Source organism: Ranitomeya variabilis, chromosome 2 (assembly GCF_051348905.1).
Source record: "Ranitomeya variabilis isolate aRanVar5 chromosome 2, aRanVar5.hap1, whole genome shotgun sequence".
NCBI classification, from domain to species: domain Eukaryota; kingdom Metazoa; phylum Chordata; class Amphibia; order Anura; family Dendrobatidae; genus Ranitomeya; species Ranitomeya variabilis.
In genome coordinates, this window is record NC_135233.1 from 1,110,097,964 (window position 1) to 1,110,125,209 (window position 27,246).

The 27,246-nt window shown below is 55.9% G+C and overlaps 1 protein-coding gene across 2 annotated transcripts in view; it reads left to right on the top strand.

Annotated features, from left to right (window-relative positions):
- The first annotated feature begins 1,557 nt into the window (after window positions 1–1,557).
- Window positions 1,558–27,246, top strand: part of LOC143808849 (uridine-cytidine kinase-like 1) — a 39,434-nt gene continuing 13,745 nt past the window's right edge. The window contains exons 1-7 of one of the 2 annotated variants that reach the window (XM_077291960.1): window positions 1,558–1,766; window positions 9,638–9,837; window positions 9,908–10,014; window positions 14,975–15,145; window positions 15,237–15,308; window positions 17,252–17,441; window positions 17,576–17,637. In XM_077291960.1, the coding sequence (XP_077148075.1) occupies window positions 1,672–1,766; window positions 9,638–9,837; window positions 9,908–10,014; window positions 14,975–15,145; window positions 15,237–15,308; window positions 17,252–17,441; window positions 17,576–17,637 (897 nt within the window). In that variant the 5' untranslated portion in view covers window positions 1,558–1,671. The remainder of the gene's footprint in view (window positions 1,767–9,637; window positions 9,838–9,907; window positions 10,015–14,974; window positions 15,146–15,236; window positions 15,309–17,251; window positions 17,442–17,575; window positions 17,638–27,246) is intronic. The other variant, XM_077291961.1, reaches the window with a different exon arrangement.

The following is a 27,246-nucleotide window of genomic DNA, read 5'->3' on the forward strand; positions in this document are numbered from 1 at the left end:
TCATGTACCACACCGCCCCGTCACCTCCTCCTGTACCACACCGCCCCGACACCTCCTCATGTACCACACCGCCCCGACACCTCCTCCTGTACCACACCGCCCCGACACCTCCTCATGTACCACACCGCCCCGACACCTCATGTACCACACCGCCCCGACACCTCCTCCTGTACCACACCGCCCCGACACCTCCTCCTGTACCACACCGCCCCGACACCTCCTCATGTACCACACTGCCCCGACACCTCCTCATGTACCACACCGCCCCGACACCTCCTCATGTACCACACAGCCCCGACACCTCCTCATGTACCACACCGTCCTGACACCTCCTCATGTACCACACCGCCCCGACACCTCCTCATGTACCGCACCGCCCCGACACCTCCTCCAGTACCACACCGCCTCGATACCTCCTCCTGTACCACACCGCCCCGACACCTCCTCCTGTACCACACCGCCCCGACACCTCCTCATGTACCACACCGCCCCGACACCTCCTCATGTACCACACCGCCCCAACACCTCCTCATGTACCACACCGCCCCGACACCTCCTCATGTACCACACCGTCCTGACACCTCCTCATGTACCACACCGCCCCAACACCTCCTCATGTACCACACCGCCCCGACACCTCCTCCTGTACCACACCGCCCCGACACCTCCTCATGTACCACACCGCCCCGACACCTCCTCATGTACCACACCGTCCTGACACCTCCTCATGTACCACACCGCCCCGACACCTCCTCATGTACCGCACCGCCCCGACACCTCCTCATGTACCACACCGCCCCGACACCTCCTCATGTACCACACCGCCCCGACACCTCCTCATGTACCGCACCGCCCCGACACCTCCTCATGTACCACACCGCCCCGACACCTCCTCATGTACCGCACCGCCCCGACACCTCCTCATGTACCACACCGCCTCGATACCTCCTCCTGTACCACACCGCCCCGACACCTCCTCATGTACCACACCGCCCCAACACCTCCTCATGTACCACACCGCCCCAACACCTCCTCATGTACCACACCGCCCCGACACCTCCTCATGTACCACACCGTCCTGACACCTCCTCATGTACCACACCGCCCCAACACCTCCTCATGTACCACACCGCCCCGACACCTCCTCCTGTACCACACCGCCCCGACACCTCCTCATGTACCACACCGCCCCGACACCTCCTCATGTACCACACCGCCCCGACACCTCCTCCTGTACCACACCGCCCCGACACCTCCTCATGTACCACACCGCCCCGACACCTCCTCATGTACCACACCGCCCCGACACCTCCTCCTGTACCACACCGCCCCAACACCTCCTCCAATACCGCACTGCCCCTAAAGTCACATGTTTAGTCCTCAGGTTCCACCAATCAGGTGTGGTACTGAAGCTGTAGCACAGACAAAGTCACCAATCACATTCCTGCTTTCATGTGTTTAGCCTGGATAATAGCAGCGATCTGATTGGTTCACATGTGATACTCTGCTCACTCCTTCTCCAGCAGAGTGACTGTATGACGCGGGGGTTGCCGGGAGATGTAGTCTGATGCTGACGCGGAGGATGCCGGGAGATGTAGTCTGATGCTGACGCGGAGGATGCCAGGAGATGACGTCATCAGACGCAGGGGACGCTGGGAGTTGTAGTCTGTGATGCAGCGCACTTGTTCCGGCATGGAGAAGAGAGCGGTAGAGAAGAGAGGCTGCGGGGAGATGGAGGGGGAGCCGGGGCGAGGACGGACACACAGGTGCGGAGCGGGCGGGGCTGTATAATGTCCGGGAACTGTGCGGCCTCCGTGTGCGACTCCTCAGTGCCCCCTGCTGAGCGGAGAGTGTGAGGATACAATGTCACCCGTAGTGGGCGGAGTATCTCAGGCCCTTCCCTCTGTGGTGGGCGGAGTATCTCAGGCCCTTCCCTCTGTGGTGGGCGGAGTATCTCAGGCCCTTCCCCCTGTGGTGGGCGGAGTATCTCAGGCCCTTCCCCCCTGTGGTGGGCGGAGTATCTCAGACCCTTCCCCCTGTGGTGGGCGGAGTATCTCAGGCCCTTCCCCCTGTGGTGGGCGGAGTATCTCAGGCCCTTCCCCCTGTGGTGGGCGGAGTATCTCAGGCCCTTCCCCCCTGTGGTGGGCGGAGTATCTCAGACCCTTCTCCCTTTGGTGGGCGGAGTATCTCAGGCCCTTCCCCCTGTGGTGGGTGGAGTATCTCAGGCCCTTCCCCCCTGTGGTGGGCGGAGTATCTCAGGCCCTTCCCCCTGTGGTGGGCGGAGTATCTCAGACCCTTCCCCCTGTGGTGGGTGGAGTATCTCAGGCCCTTCCCCCTGTGGTGGGTGGAGTATCTCAGGCCCTTCCCCCCTGTGGTGGGCGGAGTATCTCAGGCCCTTCCCCCTGTGGTGGGCGGAGTATCTCAGACCCTTCCCCCTGTGGTGGGCGGAGTATCTCAGGCCCTTCCCCCTGTGGTGGGCGGAGTATCTCAGGCCCTTCCCCCTGTGGTGGGCGGAGTATCTCAGACCCTTCTCCCTTTGGTGGGCGGAGTATCTCAGGCCCTTCCCCCTGTGGTGGGTGGAGTATCTCAGGCCCTTCCCCCTGTGGTGGGCGGAGTATCTCAGACCCTTCCCCCTGTGGTGGGCGGAGTATCTCAGGCCCTTCCCCCCTGTGGTGGGCGGAGTATCTCAGACCCTTCCCCCTGTGGTGGGCGGAGTATCTCAGGCCCTTCCCCCTGTGGTGGGCGGAGTATCTCAGGCCCTTCCCCCTGTGGTGGGCGGAGTATCTCAGACCCTTCCCCCTGTGGTGGGCGGAGTATCTCAGACCCTTCCCCCTGTGGTGGGCGGAGTATCTCAGAGCCTTCTCCCTTTGGTGGGCGGAGTATCTCAGACCCTTCCCCCTGTGGTGGGCGGAGTATCTCAGGCCCTTCCCCCTGTGGTGGGCGGAGTATCTCAGGCCCTTCCCCCTGTGGTGGGCGGAGTATCTCAGGCCCTTCCCCCTGTGGTGGGCGGAGTATCTCAGACCCTTCTCCCTGTGGTGGGCGGAGTATCTCAGACCCTTCCCCCTGTGGTGGGCGGAGTATCTCAGACCCTTCCCCCTGTGGTGGGCGGAGTATCTCAGGCCCTTCCCCCTGTGGTGGGCGGAGTATCTCAGGCCCTTCCCCCTGTGGTGGGCGGAGTATCTCAGGCCCTTCCCCCCTGTGGTGGGCGGAGTATCTCAGACCCTTCTCCCTGTGGTGGGCGGAGTATCTCAGACCCTTCCCCCTGTGGTGGGCGGAGTATCTCAGGCCCTTCCCCCTGTGGTGGGCGGAGTATCTCAGGCCCTTCCCCCTGTGGTGGGCGGAGTATCTCAGACCCTTCCCCATGTGGTGGGCGGAGTATCTCAGACCCTTCTCCCTGTGGTGGGCGGAGTATCTCAGGCCCTTCCCCCCTGTGGTGGGCGGAGTATCTCAGGCCCTTCCCCCCTGTGGTGGGCGGAGTATCTCAGACCCTTCCCCCTGTGGTGGGCGGAGTATCTCAGACCCTTCTCCCTGTGGTGGGCGGAGTATCTCAGACCCTCCTCCCTGTGGTGGGCGGAGTATCTCAGGCCCTTCCCTGTTGTGGATTCTGTTTGTGGGCTCCCTCTGGTGGTTACTGCTGGTACTGGGTGACTTTGGTGGGTTGCGGCCTTTGGTTTCCACCTGTCCATCAGAGGCTGGGTGTTTCCTATTTTACCTGGCCTTTCTGTCATTCCCTTGCCGGCTATCAATGTATTCAGATGTGCTCTGTTTGGTTCCTGCCTACCTGCTCCCAGATCTTTCAGGATAAGCTAAGTGCTGATTTTCAGTTGTTGGTTTTTTTGTCCAGCTTGCTTATTATGTCTCTATGCTAGCTGGTAGCTCTAGTGGACTGAGGTTCTCCCCATGTGCCATGAGTTGGCACATGGGTTCTTGTAATCTCAGGATGGTTTTTTGATTAGGGTTTTTTGCTGACCGCTCAGACCCCTTTTGTATCGTTCTGCTTTCTAGTTTACAGCAGGCCTCAATTTGCTGAACCTATATATATCATCTCTATGTGTGTGCCTTCCTCTCATTTCACCGTCAATACATGTGGGGGGCAACTATACCTTTTGGGGTTCATTCCTCTGGAGGCAAGTGAGGTCTTATTTTCTCTGCAGTACTAGTTAGCTCTTAGGCTGGTGCGTGGCGTCTAGAACCAACGTAGGCACGCTCCCTGGCTATCTCTAGTTGCGTTTGTCAGGCGTAGGGCAGCGGTCAGCCCAGGTTCCATCACCCTAAAGCTCGTCCGATATTTTGTATTACTTTGCTTGTCCCTTGCTATCCCTAGCCATTGGGATTCATGACACTTCTCCCTGTGGTGGGCGGAGTATCTCAGGCCCTTCCCCCTGTGGTGGGCGGAGTATCTCAGGCCCTTCCCCCTGTGGTGGGCGGAGTATCTCAGACCCTTCCCCCTGTGGTGGGCGGAGTATCTCAGGCCCTTCTCCCTGTGGTTGGCGGAGTATCTCAGACCCTTCCCCCTGTGGTGGGCGGAGTATCTCAGGCCCTTCTTTCTGTGGTGGGCGGAGTATCTCAGGCCCTTCTCCCTGTGGTGGGCGGAGTATCTCAGACCCTCCTCCCTGTGGTGGGCGGAGTATCTCAGGCCCTTCCCCCTGTGGTGGGTGGAGTATCTCAGGCCCTTCTCCCTGTGGTGGGCGGAGTATCTCAGGCCCTTCTCCCTGTGGTGGGCGGAGTATCTCAGGCCCTTCTCCCTGTGGTGGGCGGAGTATCTCAGACCCTCCTCCCTGTGGTGGGCGGAGTATCTCAGGCCCTTCACCCTGTCGTGGGTGGAGTATCTCAGGCCCTTCCCCCTGTGGTGGGCGGAGTATCTCAGGCCCTTCCCCCCTGTGGTGGGCGGAGTATCTCAGACCCTTCCCCCTGTGGTGGGCGGAGTATCTCAGGCCCTTCCCCCTGTGGTGGGCGGAGTATCTCAGGCCCTTCCCCCTGTGGTGGGCGGAGTATCTCAGACCCTTCCCCCTGTGGTGGGCGGAGTATCTCAGACCCTTCCCCCTGTGGTGGGCGGAGTATCTCAGAGCCTTCTCCCTTTGGTGGGCGGAGTATCTCAGACCCTTCCCCCTGTGGTGGGCGGAGTATCTCAGGCCCTTCCCCCTGTGGTGGGCGGAGTATCTCAGGCCCTTCCCCCTGTGGTGGGCGGAGTATCTCAGGCCCTTCCCCCTGTGGTGGGCGGAGTATCTCAGACCCTTCTCCCTGTGGTGGGCGGAGTATCTCAGACCCTTCCCCCTGTGGTGGGCGGAGTATCTCAGACCCTTCCCCCTGTGGTGGGCGGAGTATCTCAGGCCCTTCCCCCTGTGGTGGGCGGAGTATCTCAGGCCCTTGCCCCTGTGGTGGGCGGAGTATCTCAGGCCCTTCCCCCTGTGGTGGGCGGAGTATCTCAGGCCCTTCCCCCCTGTGGTGGGCGGAGTATCTCAGACCCTTCTCCCTGTGGTGGGCGGAGTATCTCAGACCCTTCCCCCTGTGGTGGGCGGAGTATCTCAGGCCCTTCCCCCTGTGGTGGGCGGAGTATCTCAGGCCCTTCCCCCTGTGGTGGGCGGAGTATCTCAGACCCTTCCCCATGTGGTGGGCGGAGTATCTCAGACCCTTCTCCCTGTGGTGGGCGGAGTATCTCAGGCCCTTCCCCCCTGTGGTGGGCGGAGTATCTCAGGCCCTTCCCCCCTGTGGTGGGCGGAGTATCTCAGACCCTTCCCCCTGTGGTGGGCGGAGTATCTCAGACCCTTCTCCCTGTGGTGGGCGGAGTATCTCAGACCCTCCTCCCTGTGGTGGGCGGAGTATCTCAGGCCCTTCCCTGTTGTGGATTCTGTTTGTGGGCTCCCTCTGGTGGTTACTGCTGGTACTGGGTGACTTTGGTGGGTTGCGGCCTTTGGTTTCCACCTGTCCATCAGAGGCTGGGTGTTTCCTATTTTACCTGGCCTTTCTGTCATTCCCTTGCCGGCTATCAATGTATTCAGATGTGCTCTGTTTGGTTCCTGCCTACCTGCTCCCAGATCTTTCAGGATAAGCTAAGTGCTGATTTTCAGTTGTTGGTTTTTTTGTCCAGCTTGCTTATTATGTCTCTATGCTAGCTGGTAGCTCTAGTGGACTGAGGTTCTCCCCATGTGCCATGAGTTGGCACATGGGTTCTTGTAATCTCAGGATGGTTTTTTGATTAGGGTTTTTTGCTGACCGCTCAGACCCCTTTTGTATCGTTCTGCTTTCTAGTTTACAGCAGGCCTCAATTTGCTGAACCTATATATATCATCTCTATGTGTGTGCCTTCCTCTCATTTCACCGTCAATACATGTGGGGGGCAACTATACCTTTTGGGGTTCATTCCTCTGGAGGCAAGTGAGGTCTTATTTTCTCTGCAGTACTAGTTAGCTCTTAGGCTGGTGCGTGGCGTCTAGAACCAACGTAGGCACGCTCCCTGGCTATCTCTAGTTGCGTTTGTCAGGCGTAGGGCAGCGGTCAGCCCAGGTTCCATCACCCTAAAGCTCGTCCGATATTTTGTATTACTTTGCTTGTCCCTTGCTATCCCTAGCCATTGGGATTCATGACACTTCTCCCTGTGGTGGGCGGAGTATCTCAGGCCCTTCCCCCTGTGGTGGGCGGAGTATCTCAGGCCCTTCCCCCTGTGGTGGGCGGAGTATCTCAGACCCTTCCCCCTGTGGTGGGCGGAGTATCTCAGGCCCTTCTCCCTGTGGTTGGCGGAGTATCTCAGACCCTTCCCCCTGTGGTGGGCGGAGTATCTCAGGCCCTTCTTTCTGTGGTGGGCGGAGTATCTCAGGCCCTTCTCCCTGTGGTGGGCGGAGTATCTCAGACCCTCCTCCCTGTGGTGGGCGGAGTATCTCAGGCCCTTCCCCCTGTGGTGGGTGGAGTATCTCAGGCCCTTCTCCCTGTGGTTGGCGGAGTATCTCAGGCCCTTCTCCCTGTGGTGGGCGGAGTATCTCAGGCCCTTCTCCCTGTGGTGGGCGGAGTATCTCAGACCCTCCTCCCTGTGGTGGGCGGAGTATCTCAGGCCCTTCACCCTGTCGTGGGTGGAGTATCTCAGGCCCTTCCCCCTGTGGTGGGCGGAGTATCTCAGGCCCTTCTCCCTGTGGTTGGCGGAGTATCTCAGACCCTTCCCCCTGTGGTGGGCGGAGTATCTCAGGCCCTTCTCCCTGTGGTGGGCGGAGTATCTCAGGCCCTTCTCCCTGTGTTAGGCGGAATATCTCAGACCCTTCCCCCTGTGGTGGGCGGAGTATCTCAGGCTCTTCTGTGGTGGGCGGAGTATCTCAGGCTCTTCTCCTGTGGTGGGCGGAGTATCTCACCCTCTTCTGTGGTGGGCGGAGTATCTCAGGCCCTTCCCCCTGTGGTGGGCGGAGTGTCTCAGGCCCTTCCTCCTGTGGTGGGCAGAGTGTCTCAGGCCCTTCCTCCTGTGGTGGGCGGAGTATCCCAGGCTCTTTTCCCTGTGGTGGGCGGAGTATCTCAGACCCTTCCCCCTGTGGTTGGCGGAGTATCTCAGGCTCTTCTCCTGTGGTGGGCGGAGTATCTCAGGCCCTTCTGTGGTGGGCGGAGTGTCTCAGACCCTTCCCCCTGTGGTGGGCGGAGTATCAGGCTCTTCTCCCTGTGGTAGGCGGAGTATCTCAGGCCCTTCCCCCTGTGATGGGCGGAGTATATCAGGCTCTTCTCCTGTGGTGGGCGGAGTGTCTCAGACCCTTCCCCCTGTGGTGGGCGGAGTATCTCAGGCTCTTCTCCCTGTGGTAGGCGGAGTATCTCAGGCCCTTCCCCCTGTGATGGGCGGAGTATATCAGGCTCTTCTCCTGTGGTGGGCGGAGTATCTCAGGCTCTTCTGTGGTGGGCGGAGCATATCAGGCTCTTCTCCTGTGGTGGGCGGAGTATCTCAGGCCCTTTCCCCCAGTGGTGGGCGGAGTATCTCACCCTCTTCTGTGGTGGGCGGAGTATCTCAGGCTCTTCTGTGGTGGGCGGAGTTTCTAAGGCTCTTCTCCTGTGGTGGGTGGAGTATATCAGGCTCTTCTCCTGTGGTGGGCGGAGTATCTCAGGCTCTTGTCCTGTGGTGGGCGGAGTATCTCAGGCCCTTCCCCCTGTGGTGGGTGGAGTATATCAGGCTCTTCTCCCTGTGGTGGGCGGAGTATCTCAGACCCTTCTCCCTGTGGTGGGCGGAGTATCTCAGGCCCTTCCCCCTGTGGTGGGTGGAGTATATCAGACCCTTCTCCCTGTGGTGGGCGGAGTATCTCAGGCTCTTCTCCTGTGTTGGGCCGAGTATCTCAGGCTCTTCTGTGGTGGGCGGAGTATCTCAGGCTCTTCCCCCTGTGGTGGGCGGAGTATCTCAGGCTCTTCTTCTCTGGTGGGCGGAGTATCTCAGGCTCTTCGACGTCCTGCAGGGGAGGAGTGGAGAGGCGATCTGCAGGGGGAGGAGCGGAGAGGTGATCTGCAGGGGGAGGAGCGGAGAGGCGACCTGCAGGGGGAGGAGCGGAGAGACGTCCTGCAGGGGAGGAGTGGAGAGGCGACCTGCAGGGGGAGGAGCGGAGAGGCGTCCTGCAGGGGAGGAGCGGAGAGGCGATCTGCAGGGGGAGGAGCGGGGAGGCGATCTGCAGGGGGAGGAGTGGAGAGGTGATCTGCAGGGGAGGAGCGGAGAGACGACCTGCAGGGGGAGGAGCGGAGAGACGTTCTGCAGGGGAGGAGCGGAGAGGCGACCTGCAGGGGGAGGAGCGGAGAGACGTCCTGCAGGGGAGGAGCGGAGAGGCGTCCTGCAGGGGAGGAGCGGAGAGGCGTTCTGCAGGGGGAGGAGCGGTGAGGCGACCTGCAGGGAGAGGAGCGGAGAGGCGATCTGCAGGGGGAGGAGCGGAGAGGCGACCTGCAGGGGGAGGAGCGGAGAGGCGATCTGCAGGGGGAGGAGCGGAGAGGCGACCTGCAGGGGGAGGAGCGGAGAGACGTCCTGCAGGGGAGGAGCGGAGAGGCGACCTGCAGGGAGAGGAGCGGTGAGGTCATCTGCAGGGGGAGGAGCGGAGAGGCGACCTGCAGGGGAGGAGCGGGGAGGCGGCCTGCAGGGGGAGGAGCGGAGAGACGTCCTGCAGGGGGAGGAGCGGAGAGGCGATCTGCAGGGGGAGGAGCGGAGAGGCGACCTTCAGGGGGAGGAGCGGAGAGGCGATCTGCAGGGGAGGAGCGGTGAGGCGACCTGCAGGGGAGGAGCGGGGAGGCGGCCTGCAGGGGGAGGAGCGGTGAGGTGATCTGCAGGGGGAGGTGCGGAGAGGCGACCTGCAGGGGGAGGAGCGGAGAGGTGTCCTGCAGGGGGAGGAGCGGAGAGGCGACCTTCAGGGGGAGGAGCGGAGAGGCGATCTGCAGGGGAGGAGCGGTGAGGCGACCTCCAGGGGAGGAGCGGGGAGGCGGCCTGCAGGGGAGGAGCGGGGAGGCGGCCTGCAGGGGGAGGAGCGGAGAGACGTCCTGCAGGGGGAGGAACGGAGAGGCGTTCTGCAGGGGGAGGAGCGGAGAGGTGTCCTGCAGGGGGAGGAGCGGAGAGACATCCTGCAGGGGGAGGAGCGGAGAGGCGATCTGCAGGCAGGGATGGATTGGAGGAGGTGACACTGACTTTTCTCCCTCCTGTGGTCAGTGACAGTGGCGAGGACTCTCTGGACACCCTGCTCACCCGACTGCCTCTCACCCCGTCTCTGTCACCCCGGAAACGCACCACCAGCCAGAGTAAAACTGAGCCTCCATTGTTGCGCACCAGTAAAAGGACCATCTACACGGCCGGACGCCCTCCCTGGTACAACGAGTCGGGGACCCCTTTCAAGGAGGCTTTTGTGATCGGTGAGTTGGTGTGGTGGCACAGCGTGGCCTCGCAGTGCGCTAGTCTGACACCCATGATTCTCTCTTCCAGGTCTGTGCGGGGGCAGCGCATCGGGGAAGACAACTGTGGCCAATAAGATTATAGAAGCTCTGGACGTGCCGTGGGTGGTGCTCCTGTCCATGGACTGCTTCTATAAGGTGGGAGCCCCCCTATTACCGTGAGAGGGTGCGTGCTCACCGTTACCGCTCTTTGTGACTCCTCCCCTGTGGTGATGTCATCACGCCACATTCCTGAAATTCAGGGTCCTCCCCTTCTGTGGTGTTCTCCCTTTGCCAGCCACCTGGGGGCATCACGACCCCATCCCAGAGAGGGCAGGCGATGATGTACGGCGCCCATTGTATGGTGGTAGTAATGATGATCAGGCCGCGGGGCGCACTCTAGTTTTCCTTGTGGCGGTTTTATTGGTGCTCTTATCTAGCCCAGCATGTGGTGCAGTACGAGCGGTGTAGTGGTGGGCAGAACGTGCGTTGTAGTGGTGGGCAGTACGTGCGTTGTAGTGGTGGGCAGTACGAGCGGTGTAGTGGTGGGCAGTACGAGCGGTGTAGTGGTGGGCAGTACGTGCGTTGTAGTGGTGGGCAGTACGAGCGGTGTAGTGGTGGGCAGTAGTAGCGGTGTAGTGGTGGGCAGTACGAGCGGTGTAGTGGTGGGCAGTACGAGCGGTGTAGTGGTGGGCAGTACGAGCGGTGTAGTGGTGGGCAGTACGAGCGGTGTGGTGGGCAGTACGAGCGGTGTGGTGGGCAGTACGAGCGGTGTGGTGGGCAGTAGTAGCGGTGTAGTGGTGGGCAGTACGAGCGGTGTAGTGGTGGGCAGTACGAGCGGTGTAGTGGTGGGCAGTACGAGCGGTGTAGTGGTGGGCAGTACGAGCGGTGTGGTGGGCAGTACGAGCGGTGTGGTGGGCAGTACGAGCGGTGTAGTGGTGGGCAGTACGAGCGGTGCGGTGGGCAGTACGAGCGGTGTAGTGGTGGGCAGTACGAGCGGTGTAGCGGTGGGCAGTACGAGCGGTGTAGCGGTGGGCAGTACGAGCGGTGTAGCGGTGGGCAGTACGAGCGGTGGAGCGGTGGGCAGTACGAGCGGTGGAGTGGTGGGCAGTACGAGCGGTGTAGCGGTGGGCAGTACGAGCGGTGGAGTGGTGGGCAGTACGAGCGGTGGAGCGGTGGGCAGTACGAGCGGTGGAGTGGTGGGCAGTACGAGCGGTGTAGCGGTGGGCAGTACGAGCGGTGGAGCGGTGGGCAGTACGAGCGGTGTAGTGGTGGGCAGTACGAGCGGTGGAGTGGTGGGCAGTATGAGCGGTGTAGCGGTGGGCAGTACGAGCGGTGTAGCAGTACGAGCGGTGTAGTGGTGGGCAGTACGAGCGGTGTAGTGGTGGGCAGTACGAGCGGTGTAGTGGTGGGCAGTACGAGCGGTGTAGTGGTGGGCAGTACGAGCGGTGTAGTGGTGGGCAGTACGAGCGGTGTAGTGGTGGGCAGTACGAGCGGTGGAGTGGTGGGCAGTATGAGCGGTGTAGCGGTGGGCAGTACGAGCGGTGTAGCAGTACGAGCGGTGTAGTGGTGGGCAGTACGAGCGGTGTAGTGGTGGGCAGTACGAGCGGTGTAGTGGTGGGCAGTACGAGCGGTGTAGTGGTGGGCAGTACGAGCGGTGTAGTGGTGGGCAGTACGAGCGGTGTAGTGGTGGGCAGTACGAGCGGTGTAGTGGTGGGCAGTACGAGCGGTGTAGTGGTGGGCAGTACGAGCGGTGTGGTGGTGGGCAGTACGAGCGGTGTGGTGGGCAGTACGAGCGGTGTGGTGGGCAGTACGAGCGGTGTAGTGGTGGGCAGTACGAGCGGTGTGGTGGGCAGTACGAGCGGCAGGGTGGATAAAAATCAATGTTTTTTAAAAAAAAATCAAAAAAATCGGATTTTTTTTATTTAAATCGGATTTTTTTGATTTAAATCGGATTTTTTTAAATAAACTGCTTTTTGAGGAAAATATTTTACCATCCAAAGGTTGTTCCATCATGAGATAAAGCTGAGTTGTTTAACTCAGTAGAATAAAGGCTGTATATGTGTAACATTCACAATGCCATGCTCTTCCAGAGGTTTCTGTAGGATTAGTGGGCAGTTTCTCTCCTATATTATCACAGACGCTCGCTTTACTTACGCAGTTCTCAAAACTGAATTGGACTCCGCAGAGGTCCCAGCCTCTTCTTCACGGCAAAAATGTTACAACATGAACAGAGTTGAGAAAAAGACCTTAATCCTATTGTTCTACAAACCTATGAATACAGAATCAACCCCTTCAGTGCCAAGTCCAAGAAGTTAGACAATATGTTTCTGATTGTTTGGAGTGGAATAGATCTGCACAACACAAGAAGAATGTGAATCTAAGTGTGAGGAGGAGGAAGGGCAAGCAGACAAAAAAATGAAAGTGAAACTTTGAGCACAATACTGCAGCATAGCCACAGACAGACAAGTCTGGATCTGTTTGTGTGTACGATCTGAGGTTTATTACATTCTTTCCTTATAATGGCAGCAGGCCGTAAAAGAGACCCAGTTTGGGAATATTTTAATGAAGCTCCTTCGCCTATCGGTAAGGCAGGCATGCGTGCAAAATGCAAACGATGCAACAAAGAGATGCAAGGCCTGGTGGCGTGAATGAGGCAACATCATGAGAAGTGCGGTGATGAAGATGACCAAAGAAACACTTCACTATCAACATCTTCATTTCCCTTCTGGTTGCAGTTTTCATAATGTGATTTCAAACGGCAAACAAGTCCTTGGATATCCTTTTGACAGTATTTGCACTTTGCTCTTGCACCTTTCTTTCCAAGATCTGCTGCTGGCATCTCAACAAAATGAACCCAAATAGGGTCTCTCTTACGACCTGCCATGGCTCACACAGATCACTTATGAAGTTTGATTGTTACTACAGCCAAGTACTGCTGACTATCCAACAAGTTTGGGCATGTCAACTGAATGGAAAAAGAAACTAAACCAAAAGTGAAACCAAGCTAGAAGTGTGGAATTAAAGGGGCAGTATGAACAAAATGTGGAGGCTATTAATAGTTTATACAATTAAGACATGCTGCTTTTAAACACCTACCTATTGCCATATAGTAAAACAAAAAAGATTTTTACTTACTTTGGGGTCCCCCCCTCACCCTGGCGTTAGATCGTTGCCCCTAGTTTCGTCCGTGTAACTATGGGCGCACATGCGCACTGCTCTCACTTCTCATTTTAATCGTGATTTATATTAAAAAAAACCTTTTGATTTAAATCAGTGATTTAAATCATGATTAAAATCATGATTTAAATCGATCCGATTTAAATAGAAAAAAATCTTTTGATTTAAATCGTGATTTAAATCATGATTTAAATCGGCGTGATTTAAATCAATCCACCCTGACGAGCGGTGTAGCGGTGGGCAGTACGAGCGGTGTAGCGGTGGGCAGTACGAGCGGTGGATCGGTGGGCAGTACGAGCGGTGGATCGGTGGGCAGTACGAGCGGTGGAGCGGTGGGCAGTACGAGCGGTGTAGCGGTGGGCAGTACGAGCGGTGTAGCGGTGGGCAGTACGAGCGGTGGAGTGGTGGGCAATATGAGTCAGGGTTGTGGAGTCGGTAGGCTAAATCTCCGACTCCTCAATTTCCATGACACACTCCGACTCCCTCATACACGGCTCATGTGTAAGTGACAAATTTACTGTAGTAAAATGGTAACATCAGGCTTTTAATCATTATTATGATACAATAATCCAGCCATTTAGATCTAGAATTTAGATTTAGAACACTAAATATATTTATTGGAATACAACTTTAGGACAAAAACCTTATTCATATTTACAATTTATTATAGTATAATAACATTTGTGCAGTCTATGAATTTGTTCTGAGAAATAGTATCGCCTCCATCAGATCCTCCTTCATAGATGACCTCACATCTGACCTGATTATTTTGAGGCTGGAGAACGACCTCTCTACACTAACTTGGGTTGGGGTAAAGCAGTAACCACATGGGCGACATCTCTAACAATTTCAGGGTATAAAGGAATTGCCTCGTGCACAGTCAGCTTTGATGAAAGATTGAACTCTTCTAATTTTGCTGAAATGTGGTCAATCTGTGTTCTATGGGAGTGGAATCTTTTTCCTGCAGCGACACTTTGCCTGCTCCATGTCATCCAAATACTTGTCGAAATCAAACTCCTCATCTGATGAGGATGAAGGAACGGCAGCACCCGAGTCCTCTTGCTCTTGGCCGTCCTGTAGCTCACGCATCCGACTGCTACCTCAAGCAGAGCTTCTGTCCATTTAGTAGCTGTTGGTCATCCAGCAATATACGATGACTCAGGTCCACATAAACAGCGGTGCATCGGTGGTGTGCAGTACAAGCAGTGTGGTGGTGCGCAGTACGAGCGTTGTTGTGGTGTGCAATGCGAGCAGTACAGCGGTGGTGCATAGTATGGGCGGTGTTGTGTGTACTACGAGCAGTGCAGCGGTGTGTGCAGTACAAGCGGTGTTGTGGTGCGCAGTACGGGCGGTGTGGTGTTGTGTGCATTCTCTGAGAGGCTCCGAGCTTGCATCAAACCCTGGATCTCTGGTGCCCGGGGCTGAGCCTGGATCTGTGATGCCCAAGGCTGAGCCTGGATTTGTGGTGCCCGGGGCTGAGCCTGGATCTCTGGTGCCCGGGGCTGAGCCTGGATCTGTGGTGTCAGGGGCTGAGCCTGAGTCTGTAGTGCGCGGGGCTGAGCGGGGATCTACGGTGCTCGGGACTGAGCCTGGATCTGCGGTGCCCGGGTCTGAGCCGGGATCTTTCGTGACCGGGGCTGAGCCTGGATCTGTGGTGACCGGGGCTGAGCCTGGATCTGTGGTGACCGGGGCTGAGCCAGGATCTGCGGTATCGGTGCTAAGCCAGGATTTGTGGTGCCTGGGCTGAACCTGGATCTTTGGGGCCCGGGGCTGAGCCTGGATCTGTGGTGCCTCAGTTTGTAGTGTCCGAGGCTGATCATGGTTATATGGTGCCCAGTGTCGCTGAGCCCGGATCCGTGCCATCGGGGGTGGGTGGCAGAGACCAGATATGGGGTGCTGGTGCTCGTACTCTTGGATATTACTGGTTGTGTCCTCCCAGATCCTCACTAAGGAGCAGCAGGATTTGGCCGCCAGGAATGAGTATAACTTCGATCACCCTGATGCGTTTGACTTCGATCTTCTGGTCAGTGTCCTGCGCAAACTGAAGAAGGGGAAGAGCGTGAAAGTGCCGGTGTACGACTTCACCACACACAGCCGCCGCAAGGACTGGGTGAGTGACCCCACAATGACATAACATGGGAACCAACCGGTGTAAGACCACCCTTCACCAAGGTATGACCCCATCCTCTCTACTCCTGCAGAAAACCGTTTATGGCGCTAATGTCGTCATATTTGAGGGAATTCTCTCCTTTGCCAATAAGGAGCTTCTGAAGGTAAAATCAACGGCTTCTGCTAATTTCCGAGCTTTGTTTCCGGGCTCCCCGGTGTCTGGGCGCGCTCCCCTCTTCGCACTGCATCTGAGCGCACTCCCCGCTTCTCCCTGCATCTGAGTTCACTCCCTGCTTCCCCTTGCATCTGAGCGTACTCCCCACCTCGCCCAGCGTTTCCCTGATTCACCTGGCGATTGGCCACGCTCCTCTCTTTGCCTGGCGTCTGGGCGCGCTTCCCGCTTCACCTGACGTCTGGGCGCGCTCCACTCCTCGCTTTGCCTGGGGTTTCCCAACTCGTCCGGTGTCTGGCTTCGCTCCCCGCTTCGCCTGGCGTTTCCCCGACTCTCCCGGTGTTTCCCTGACTCGCTCGGTGTCTGGGCGCTCTCCCCGCTTCGCCCAGTGTCTGAGTGCGCTCTCCGCTTTCACCAGCGTTTCCCCAACTCGCCTGGCATCTGGGCACGCTCCCTGCCTCGCCTGGTGTCTGGGTGCGCTCCCGGCTTCCCTTGCGTTTCCCTGTCTCACCTGGCATCTGAGCGCGCTCCCTGCCTCGCCCAGTGTCTGGGTGCACTCCCCGCTTTCCCCGGCGTTTCCCTGCCTCGGTCGGCGTCTGGGTGCGCTCCTTGCCTCGCTCGGCATCTGGACTCGGTCCATGCCTCGCTCGGCATCTGGGCACACTCCCTGTCTGGGTGTGCTTCCTGCTTTCCCCGGTGTTTCCCCATCTCGCCCGGCATCTGGGCGCCCTCCCTGCCTCGCTTGGCGTCTAGGCGCGCTCACTGCCTCGCTTGGCATCAGGGTGTGCTCCCTGCCTTGCCCAATGTCTGGGTGCGCTCCCGGCGTTTCCCCGTCTTGCCCGGCGTCTGGGCTCACTCCCTGCCTCGTTCGGCGTCTGGGCACGCTCCCTGCCTCGCTCGGCGTCTGGGTGCGCTCCCTGCCTCGCTCGGCGTCTGGGTGCGCTCCCTGCCTCGCTCGGCGTCTGGGTGCGCTCCCTGCCTCACTCGGCGTCTGGGTGCGCTCCCTGCCTCGCTCGGCGTCTGGGTGCGCTCCCTGCCTCGTTTGGCGTCTGGGCTCACTCCCTGCCTCGTTTGGCGTCTGGGCTCACTCCCTGCCTCGTTCGGCGTCTGCGCACGCTCCCTGCCTCGTTCGGTGTTTGCGCACGCTCCCTGCCTCGCTCGGCGTCTAGGCGCGCTCCCTGCCTCACTCGGCGTCTGGGCGCACTCCCTGCCTTGCCTGGCGTCTGGGCGCGCTCCCTGCCTCACTCGGCGTCTGGGCGCACTCCCTGCCTTGCCTGGTGTCTGGGTGCACTCCCGGCATTTCCTTGTCTCGCCCGGCGTCTGGGCTCACTCCCTGCCTCGCTCGGCATCTGGGCTCACTCCCTGCCTCGCTCGGCATCTGGGTGCGCTCCATGCCTCGCCTGGCGTCTGGGCGCACTCCCTGCCTCGCCCAGTGTCTGGGTGTGCTCGCCACTTCCCTCGGCGTTTCCCCGCCTTGCTCAGTGTCTGGGCCCTCTCCCCGCCTCGCCCAGTATCTGGGTGTACTCCCCGCTTCCCTGCCTCGCTCGGCATCTGGGCTCACTCCCTACCTCGTTCGGCGTCTGGGCACACTCCCTGCCTCGCTCGACGTCTGGGTGCACTCCCTGCCTCGCCTGGTGTCTGGGCGCGCTCCCAGCCTTGCTCGGCGTCTGGGCGCACTCCCTGCCTCGCCTGGTGTCTGGGCGCGCTCCCAGCCTTGCTCGGCGTCTGGGCGCACTCCCTGCCTCGCCCGGTGTCTGGGTGTGCTCCCCTTGGCGTTTCCCCGCCTCGCCCAGTATCTGGGGGCGCTCCCCGCTTCCCCGTCTCGCCCGGCGTCTGGGCGCGCTCCCTGCATTGCTCGGCTGTCTCACCGCACCTCTATCTTTTCTGCACGCTGGGGTGGTATTTGCTCCGTTACGTGATTTTGCTTTCCTCCAGCTTTTAGACATGAAGGTGTTTGTAGATACAGACTCTGACATTCGGCTGGTGCGGCGGTTGAAGCGAGACATCACCGAGCGCGGCCGTGACATTGTCGGGGTGATCAAGCAATACAATAAGTTTGTGAAGCCGGCGTTCGAGCAGTATATCGAGCCCACCGTACAGCTGGCAGATATCGTGGTGCCCAGAGGTAATCTGCACCCTGTGGTGTCATGTATGTGTACCTGCGCCATGTTACCCCGACCTCCCACCTGTATACCGCAGGTAGTATATACACCTGGGGTCTGCACCTGATGTAATGTTTTGGATAATTGTGTGTTTTAGGGGGGGAGAACTCTGTGGCTCTGGACCTCATTGTTCAGCACGTGCACAGTCAGCTGGAAAAGGTGAGTCCCGTCCAGCGCAGCGCCCCCTCCAGGTGATACTGCGCTGACGCTGTCACTTAGTACGGCTGACGTGGTGCTGCCAGGTGCCATCTGGTGCTGTCATACCGGACTCCCCGCAGCTGCTCTGCCGCCTTGCTCGCTGTATTCACTTACCTGTGTGCATAAGGCCTGATCTTCCTGCCCGAGTACCACTGTGACGGGGACATAGTGCACATGGTCAGACGTATGTACTATGCCTTGTCCTACCTGAGCCTTGTAGGCTGCGATGGGGAGGTGAATACTGTAACTGTGAACAGCCGTGGCGGACAATATGACCGGATAGCATGACTGTCACTGTAACACTGCACGCTCGCATGCCTTGTCGTCTTCATATTACCATCTCTTACCTGATGATCGCTCTTCCTGCGCTCTCTACCACATGATCGCTCTTCTTCCTGCGCTCTCTACCTCATGATCGCTCTTCCTGCGCTCTCTACTACATGACCCCTCTTCTTCCTGCGCTCTATACCTTATAATCGCTCTTTCTGCGCTCTCTCCCTCATGATCGCTCTTCCTGCGCTCTCTTCTTCCTGCGCTCTCTACCTCATGATCGCTCTTCTTCCTGCGCTCTCTACCTCACGATCGCTCTTCCTGCGTTCTCTACCACATGATCCCTCTTCTTCCTGCGCTCTCTACCACATGATCGCTCTTCCTGCGCTCTCTACCTCATGATCGCTCTTCTTCCTGCGATCTCTACCTCATGATCACTCTTACTGCGCTCTCTACCTCATGATGGCTCTTCCTGCTCTCTCTACCACATGATCCCTCTTCTTCCTACGCACTCTACCTCATAATCGCTCTTCCTACGCTCTCTACCACACGATCCCTCTTCTTCTTGCGCTCTCTTCCTTATGATCGCTCTTCCTGCGCTCTCTACCTCATGATCGCTCTTCCTGCGCTCTCGACCTCATGATCGCTCTTCTTCCTGCAATCTCTACCTCATGATCACTCTTACTGTGCTCTCTACCTCATGATCGCTCTTCTTCCTGCGCTCTCTACCTCATGATCGCTCTTCCTGCGCTCTCTACTACATGACCCCTCTTCTTCCTGCGCTCTCTACCTTATGATCGCTCTTTCTGCGCTCTCTCCCTCATGATCGCTCTTCCTGCGCTCTCTTCTTCCTGCGCTCTCTACCTCATGACCCCTCTTCTTCCTGCGCTCTCTACCTCACGATCGCTCTTCCTGCGTTCTCTACCACATGATCCCTCTTCTTCCTGCGCTCTCTACCACATGATCGCTCTTCCTGCGCTCTCTACCACATGATCGCTCTTCTTCCTGCGCTCTCTACCTCATGATCGCTCTTCCTGTGCTGTCTACCTCATGATCGCTCTTCCTGCGCTCTCTACTACATGACCCCTCTTCTTCCTGCGCTCTCTACCTTATAATCGCTCTTTCTGCGCTCTCTCCCTCATGATCGCTCTTCCTGCGCTCTCTTCTTCCTGCGCTCTCTACCTCATGATCGCTCTTCTTCCTGCGCTCTCTACCTCACGATCGCTCTTCCTGCGTTCTCTACCACATGATCCCTCTTCTTCCTGCGCTCTCTACCACATGATCGCTCTTCCTGCGCTCTCTACCACATGATCGCTCTTCCTGCGCTCTCTACCTCATGATCGCTCTTCTTCCTGCGATCTCTACCTCATGATCACTCTTACTGCGCTCTCTACCTCATGATCGCTCTTCCTGCGCTCTCTACCACATGATCCCTCTTCTTCCTGCGCACTCTACCTCATAATCGCTCTTCCTACGCTCTCTACCACACGATCCCTCTTCTTCTTGTGCTCTCTTCCTTATGATCGCTCTTCCTGCGCTCTCTACCTCATGATCGCTCTTCCTGCGCTCTCGACCTCATGATCGCTCTTCTTCCTGCGCTGTCTAACACATGATCGCTCTTCTTCCTGCGCTCTCTACCACATGATTTCTTTTCTTCCTGCGCTCTCTACCACATGATCGCTCTTCTTCCTGCACTCTCTACCACATGATCCCTCTTCTTCCTGCGCTCTCTACCTCATGATCGCTCTTCCTGCGCTCTCTACCTCATGATCGCTCTTCCTGCGCTCTCTACCTCATGATCGCTCTTCCTGCGCTGTCTACCTCATGATCGCTCTTCCTGCGCTCTCTACTACATGACCCCTCTTATTCCTGCGCTCTCTACCTTATGATCGCTCTTCCTGCGCTCTCTACCACATGATCGCTCTTCCTGCGCTCTCTACCTCATGATCGCTCTTCTTCCTGCGATCTCTACCTCATGATCACTCTTACTGCGCTCTCTACCTCATGATCGCTCTTCCTGCGCTCTCTACTACATGACCCCTCTTCTTCCTGCGCTCTCTACCCTATGATCGCTCTTTCTGCGCTCTCTCCCTCATGATCGCTCTTCCTGCGCTCTCTTCTTCCTGCGCTCTCTACCTCATGATCGCTCTTCTTCCTGCGCTCTCTACCTCACGATCGCTCTTCCTGCGTTCTCTACCTCACGATCGCTCTTCCTGCGTTCTCTACATGATCCCTCTTCTTCCTGCGTTCTCTACCACATGATCGCTCTTCTTCCTGCGCTCTCTACCTCATGATCGCTCTTCCTGTGCTGTCTACCTCATGATCGCTCTTCCTGCGCTCTCTACTACATGACCCCTCTTCTTCCTGCGCTCTCTACCTTATAATCGCTCTTTCTGCGCTCTCTCCCTCATGATCGCTCTTCCTGCGCTCTCTTCTTCCTGCGCTCTCTACCTCATGATCGCTCTTCTTCCTGCGCTCTCTACCTCACGATCGCTCTTCCTGCGTTCTCTACCACATGATCCCTCTTCTTCCTGCGCTCTCTACCACATGATCGCTCTTCCTGCGCTCTCTACCACATGATCGCTCTTCCTGCGCTCTCTACCTCATGATCGCTCTTCTTCCTGCGATCTCTACCTCATGATCACTCTTACTGCGCTCTCTACCTCATGATCGCTCTTCCTGCGCTCTCTACCACATGATCCCTCTTCTTCCTGCGCACTCTACCTCATAATCGCTCTTCCTACGCTCTCTACCACACGATCCCTCTTCTTCTTGTGCTCTCTTCCTTATGATCGCTCTTCCTGCGCTCTCTACCTCATGATCGCTCTTCCTGCGCTCTCGACCTCATGATCGCTCTTCTTCCTGCGCTGTCTAACACATGATCGCTCTTCTTCCTGCGCTCTCTACCACATGATTTCTTTTCTTCCTGCGCTCTCTACCACATGATCGCTCTTCTTCCTGCACTCTCTACCACATGATCCCTCTTCTTCCTGCGCTCTCTACCTCATGATCGCTCTTCCTGCGCTCTCTACCTCATGATCGCTCTTCCTGCGCTCTCTACCTCATGATCGCTCTTCCTGCGCTGTCTACCTCATGATCGCTCTTCCTGCGCTCTCTACTACATGACCCCTCTTATTCCTGCGCTCTCTACCTTATGATCGCTCTTCCTGCGCTCTCTACCACATGATCGCTCTTCCTGCGCTCTCTACCTCATGATCGCTCTTCTTCCTGCGATCTCTACCTCATGATCACTCTTACTGCGCTCTCTACTTCATGATCGCTCTTCCTGCGCTCTCTACTACATGACCCCTCTTCTTCCTGCGCTCTCTACCCTATGATCGCTCTTTCTGCGCTCTCTCCCTCATGATCGCTCTTCCTGCGCTCTCTTCTTCCTGCGCTCTCTACCTCATGATCGCTCTTCTTCCTGCGCTCTCTACCTCACGATCGCTCTTCCTGCGTTCTCTACCACATGATCCCTCTTCTTCCTGCGCTCTCTACCACATGATCGCTCTTCCTGCGCTCTCAACCACATGATCGCTCTTCCTGCGCTCTCTACCTCATGATCGCTCTTCTTCCTGCGATCTCTACCTCATGATCACTCTTACTGCGCTCTCTACCTCATGATCGCTCTTCTTCCTGCGATCTCTACCTCATGATCACTCTTACTGCGCTCTCTACCACATGATCCCTCTTCTTCCTGCGCACTCTACCTCATAATCGCTCTTCCTACGCTCTCTACCACACGATCCCTCTTCTTCTTGCGCTCTCTTCCTTATGATCACTCTTCCTGCGCTCTCTACCTCATGATCGCTCTTCCTGCGCTCTCGACCTCATGATCGCTCTTCTTCCTGCGCTGTCTAACACATGATCGCTCTTCTTCCTGCGCTCTCTACCACATGATTTCTTTTCTTCCTGCGCTCTCTACCACATGATCGCTCTTCTTCCTGCACTCGCTACCACATGATCCCTCTTCTTCCTGCGCTCTCTACCTCATGATCGCTCTTCCTGCGCTCTCTACCTCATGATCGCTCTTCCTGCGCTGTCTACCTCATGATCGCTCTTCCTGCGCTCTCTACCACATGATCGCTCTTCCTGCGCTCTCTACCTCATGATCGCTCTTCTTCCTGCAATCTCTACCTCATGATCACTCTTACTGCGCTCTCTACCTCATGATCGCTCTTCTTCCTGCGCTCTCTACCTCATGATCGCTCTTCCTGCGCTCTCTACTACATGACCCCTCTTCTTCCTGCGCTCTCTACCTTATGATCGCTCTTTCTGCGCTCTCTCCCTCATGATCGCTCTTCCTGCGCTCTCTTCTTCCTGCGCTCTCTACCTCATGACCCCTCTTCTTCCTGCGCTCTCTACCTCACGATCGCTCTTCCTGCGTTCTCTACCACATGATCCCTCTTCTTCCTGCGCTCTCTACCACATGATCGCTCTTCCTGCGCTCTCTACCACATGATCGCTCTTCTTCCTGCGCTCTCTACCTCATGATCGCTCTTCCTGTGCTGTCTACCTCATGATCGCTCTTCCTGCGCTCTCTACTACATGACCCCTCTTCTTCCTGCGCTCTCTACCTTATAATCGCTCTTTCTGCGCTCTCTCCCTCATGATCGCTCTTCCTGCGCTCTCTTCTTCCTGCGCTCTCTACCTCATGATCGCTCTTCTTCCTGCGCTCTCTACCTCACGATCGCTCTTCCTGCGTTCTCTACCACATGATCCCTCTTCTTCCTGCGCTCTCTACCACATGATCGCTCTTCCTGCGCTCTCTACCACATGATCGCTCTTCCTGCGCTCTCTACCTCATGATCGCTCTTCTTCCTGCGATCTCTACCTCATGATCACTCTTACTGCGCTCTCTACCTCATGATCGCTCTTCCTGCGCTCTCTACCACATGATCCCTCTTCTTCCTGCGCACTCTACCTCATAATCGCTCTTCCTACGCTCTCTACCACACGATCCCTCTTCTTCTTGTGCTCTCTTCCTTATGATCGCTCTTCCTGCGCTCTCTACCTCATGATCGCTCTTCCTGCGCTCTCGACCTCATGATCGCTCTTCTTCCTGCGCTGTCTAACACATGATCGCTCTTCTTCCTGCGCTCTCTACCACATGATTTATTTTCTTCCTGCGCTCTCTACCACATGATCGCTCTTCTTCCTGCACTCTCTACCACATGATCCCTCTTCTTCCTGCGCTCTCTACCTCATGATCGCTCTTCCTGCGCTCTCTACTACATGACCCCTCTTCTTCCTGCGCTCTCTACCCTATGATCGCTCTTTCTGCGCTCTCTCCCTCATGATCGCTCTTCCTGCGCTCTCTTCTTCCTGCGCTCTCTACCTCATGATCGCTCTTCTTCCTGCGCTCTCTACCTCACGATCGCTCTTCCTGCGTTCTCTACCACATGATGCCTGTTGTGAATTTGGATTCTGGGCTCCCCCGGTGGCTACTGGTGGAATTGAACTGGTGTCTTCATCTTCTCTGTTCACCTGTTCCCATCAAGATGTGGGAGTCGCTATATAGCCTTGCTGCTTTGTTAGTTGCTTGCCGGTCAACAATGTTATCAGAAGCCTCTCTGTGCTTGTTCCTGCTCCTAGACAACTACTAGATAAGTTGGACTCTTGTCCATGTTTGTTTTTGCATTTTGTTCCAGTTCACAGCTGTAGTTTCGTTACTGTGTCTGGAAAGCTCTTGTGAACGGGAATTGCCACTCTGGTGTTATGAGTTAATGCCAGAGTTTTAAAGTAATTTCTGGATGGTGTATTGATAGGGTTTTCAGCTGACCATGAAAGTGTCCTTTCTGTCTTCTGCTATGTAGTAAGTGGACCTCAAATTTGCTAAACCTATTTTCATACTACGTTTGTTATTTCATCTTAACTCACCGCCAATACATGTGGGGGGCCTCTGTCTCCTTTCGGGGTATTTCTCTAGAGGTGAGCTAGGACTGATATTTTCCTCTGCTAGCATTATTTAGTCCTCCGGCTGGTGCTGGGCATCTAGAATCAACGTAGGCATGCTACCCGGCCACTGCTAGTTGTGCGTTAGGTTTAGTTCATGGTCAGCTCAGTTCCCATCTTCCAAGAGCTAGTTCCTATATATGCTTATGCTATGTTCTCTTGCCATTGAGATCATGACAGTTTGACCGGCCAGCAAAGTGTTAATTGTTTGGGCTGAAGCAGGAGAAAAAGAAGTGTTGAAGGGAAATTTTTTTTTTTTTCCCCCTCAGAGTTTTGCTGCCTAGCCCTTAATTGCTGTCTAGCTGCTTCTTACCTCCTCTTAACCCTTGAATGGCTCTGTGTCCACCTGTTTGTAATGGATCTTCAGAGTGTAACTGCAGGTTTGAATATTCTCGCCACGAAGGTACAAAATTTGCAAGATTTTGTTTGTCATGCACCTGTATCTGAGCCGAGAATTCCTTTGCCGGAATTTTTCTCGGGGAATAGATCCGGGTTTCAGAATTTTCGAAATAATTGCAAATTATTTTTGTCCCTGAAATCTCGCTCTGCCGGAGATCCTGCACAGCAGGTCAGGATTGTGATTTCCTTGCTCCGGGGCGACCCTCAAGACTGGGCTTTTTCATTGACACCAGGGGATCCTGCGTTGCTCAATGTGGATGCGTTTTTTCTGGCCTTGGGGTTGCTTTATGACGAACCTCATTTGGAGCTTCAGGCAGAAAAAACTTTGATGTCCCTATCTCAGGGGCAAGATGAAGCGGAAATTTACTGCCAAAGATTCCGTAAATGGTCTGTGCTTACTCAGTGGAATGAGTGCGCCCTGGCGGCGACTTTCAGAGAGGGTCTCTCTGATGCCATTAAGGATGTTATGGTGGGGTTCCCTGTGCCTGCGGGTCTGAATGAGTCCATGACAATGGCTATTCAGATCGATAGGCGTTTGCGGGAGCGCAAACCAGTGCACCATCTGGCGGTGTCCACTGAGAAGTCGCCAGAGAGTATGCAGTGTGATAGAATTCTGTCCCGAAGCGAGCGGCAGAATTTTAGACGGAAAAATGGGTTGTGTTTCTATTGTGGTGATTCTACTCATGTTATATCAGCATGCTCTAAGCGCACTAAAAAGCTTGGTAAATCTGTTTCCATTTGCACCTTACCGTCTAAATTTATTCTATCTGTGACCCTGATTTGCTCTTTGTCATCTATTACCACGGACGCCTATGTCGACTCTGGCGCCGCTTTGAGTCTTATGGATTGGTCCTTTGCCAAACGCTGTGGGTATGATTTAGAGCCTTTGGAGACTCCTATTCCTCTGAAGGGGATTGACTCCACCCCATTGGCTAATAATAAACCACAATACTGGACACAAGTAACTATGCGTATTAATCCGGATCACCAGGAGATTATTCGCTTTCTGGTGCTGTATAATCTACATGATGATTTGGTGCTAGGATTGCCTTGGCTGCAATCTCACAACCCAGTCCTCGACTGGAGAGCTATGTCTGTGTTGAGCTGGGGATGTAAGGGGGCTCATGGGGATGTACCTGTGGTTTCCATTTCATCATCCATTCCCTCTGAAATTCCTGAGTTCCTGTCTGACTATCGTGACGTCTTTGAAGAATCCAAGGTTGGTTCACTACCTCCGCACCGAGAGTGCGATTGTGCCATAGATTTAATCCCGGGTAGTAAATACCCAAAGGGTCGTTTATTTAATCTGTCTGTGCCTGAACACGCGGCTATGCGAGAATATATAAAGGAGTCCTTGGAAAAGGGACATATTCGTCCATCGTCATCTCCCTTAGGAGCCGGCTTTTTCTTTGTGTCAAAAAAAGACGGCTCTTTGAGACCATGTATTGATTATCGGCTTTTGAATAAAATCACTGTTAAATATCAATACCCATTGCCGTTGCTGACTGATTTGTTTGCTCGCATAAAGGGGGCCAAGTGGTTCTCTAAGATTGACCTTCGTGGGGCGTATAATTTGGTGCGAATCAGGCAGGGGGATGAGTGGAAAACCGCATTTAATACGCCCGAGGGCCACTTTGAGTATTTAGTGATGCCTTTTGGTCTTTCTAATGCTCCGTCAGTTTTCCAGTCCTTTATGCATGATATTTTTCGCGATTATTTGGATAAATTTATGATTGTGTATCTGGATGATATTCTGATTTTTTTCGGATGACTGGGACTCTCATGTCCAGCAAGTCAGGAGGGTTTTTCAGGTTTTGCGGTCTAATTCTTTGTGTGTGAAGGGTTCTAAGTGTGTTTTTGGGGTACAGAGGATTTCCTTTTTGGGATATATTTTTTCCCCCTCTTCCATTGAAATGGATCCTGTCAAGGTTCAAGCTATTTGTGATTGGACGCAGCCCTCTTCTCTTAAGAGTCTTCAGAAATTTTTGGGCTTTGCTAACTTTTATCGTCGATTTATTGCTGGTTTTTCGGATATTGCTAAGCCATTGACCGATTTGACTAAGAAGGGTGCTGATGTTGCTGATTGGTCCCCTGATGCTGTGGAGGCCTTTCGGGAGCTTAAGCGCCGTTTTTCCTCTGCCCCTGTGTTGCGTCAGCCTGATGTTGCTCTACCTTTTCAGGTTGAGGTCGACGCTTCTGAGATCGGAGCTGGGGCAGTGTTGTCGCAGAAAAGTTCTGACTGCTCCGTGATGAGGCCTTGTGCCTTCTTTTCCCGTAAATTTTCGCCCGCTGAGCGGAATTATGATGTTGGGAATCGGGAGCTTTTGGCCATGAAGTGGGCTTTTGAGGAGTGGCGCCATTGGCTTGAGGGGGCCAGACATCAGGTGGTGGTATTGACTGACCACAAAAATTTGATTTATCTTGAGACCGCCAGGCGCCTGAATCCTAGACAGGCGCGCTGGTCATTATTTTTCTCTCGGTTTAATTTTGTGGTGTCATACCTACCGGGTTCTAAGAATGTTAAGGCGGATGCCCTTTCTAGGAGTTTTGAGCCTGACTCGCCTGGTAACTCTGAGCCCACAGGTATCCTTAAGGATGGAGTGGTATTGTCAGCCGTTTCTCCAGACCTGCGGCGGGCCTTGCAGGAGTTTCAGGCGGAGAGACCTGATCGTTGCCCACCTGATAAACTGTTTGTTCCTGATGATTGGACCAGTAGAGTCATCTCTGAGGTTCATTCTTCTGCGTTGGCAGGTCATCCTGGCATTTTTGGTACCAGGGATTTGGTGGCAAGGTCCTTCTGGTGGCCTTCCCTGTCACGAGATGTGCGAGGCTTTGTGCAGTCTTGTGACGTTTGTGCTCGGGCCAAGCCTTGTTGTTCTCGGGCTAGTGGATTATTGTTGCCCTTGCCTATTCCTAAGAGGCCTTGGACGCACATCTCGATGGATT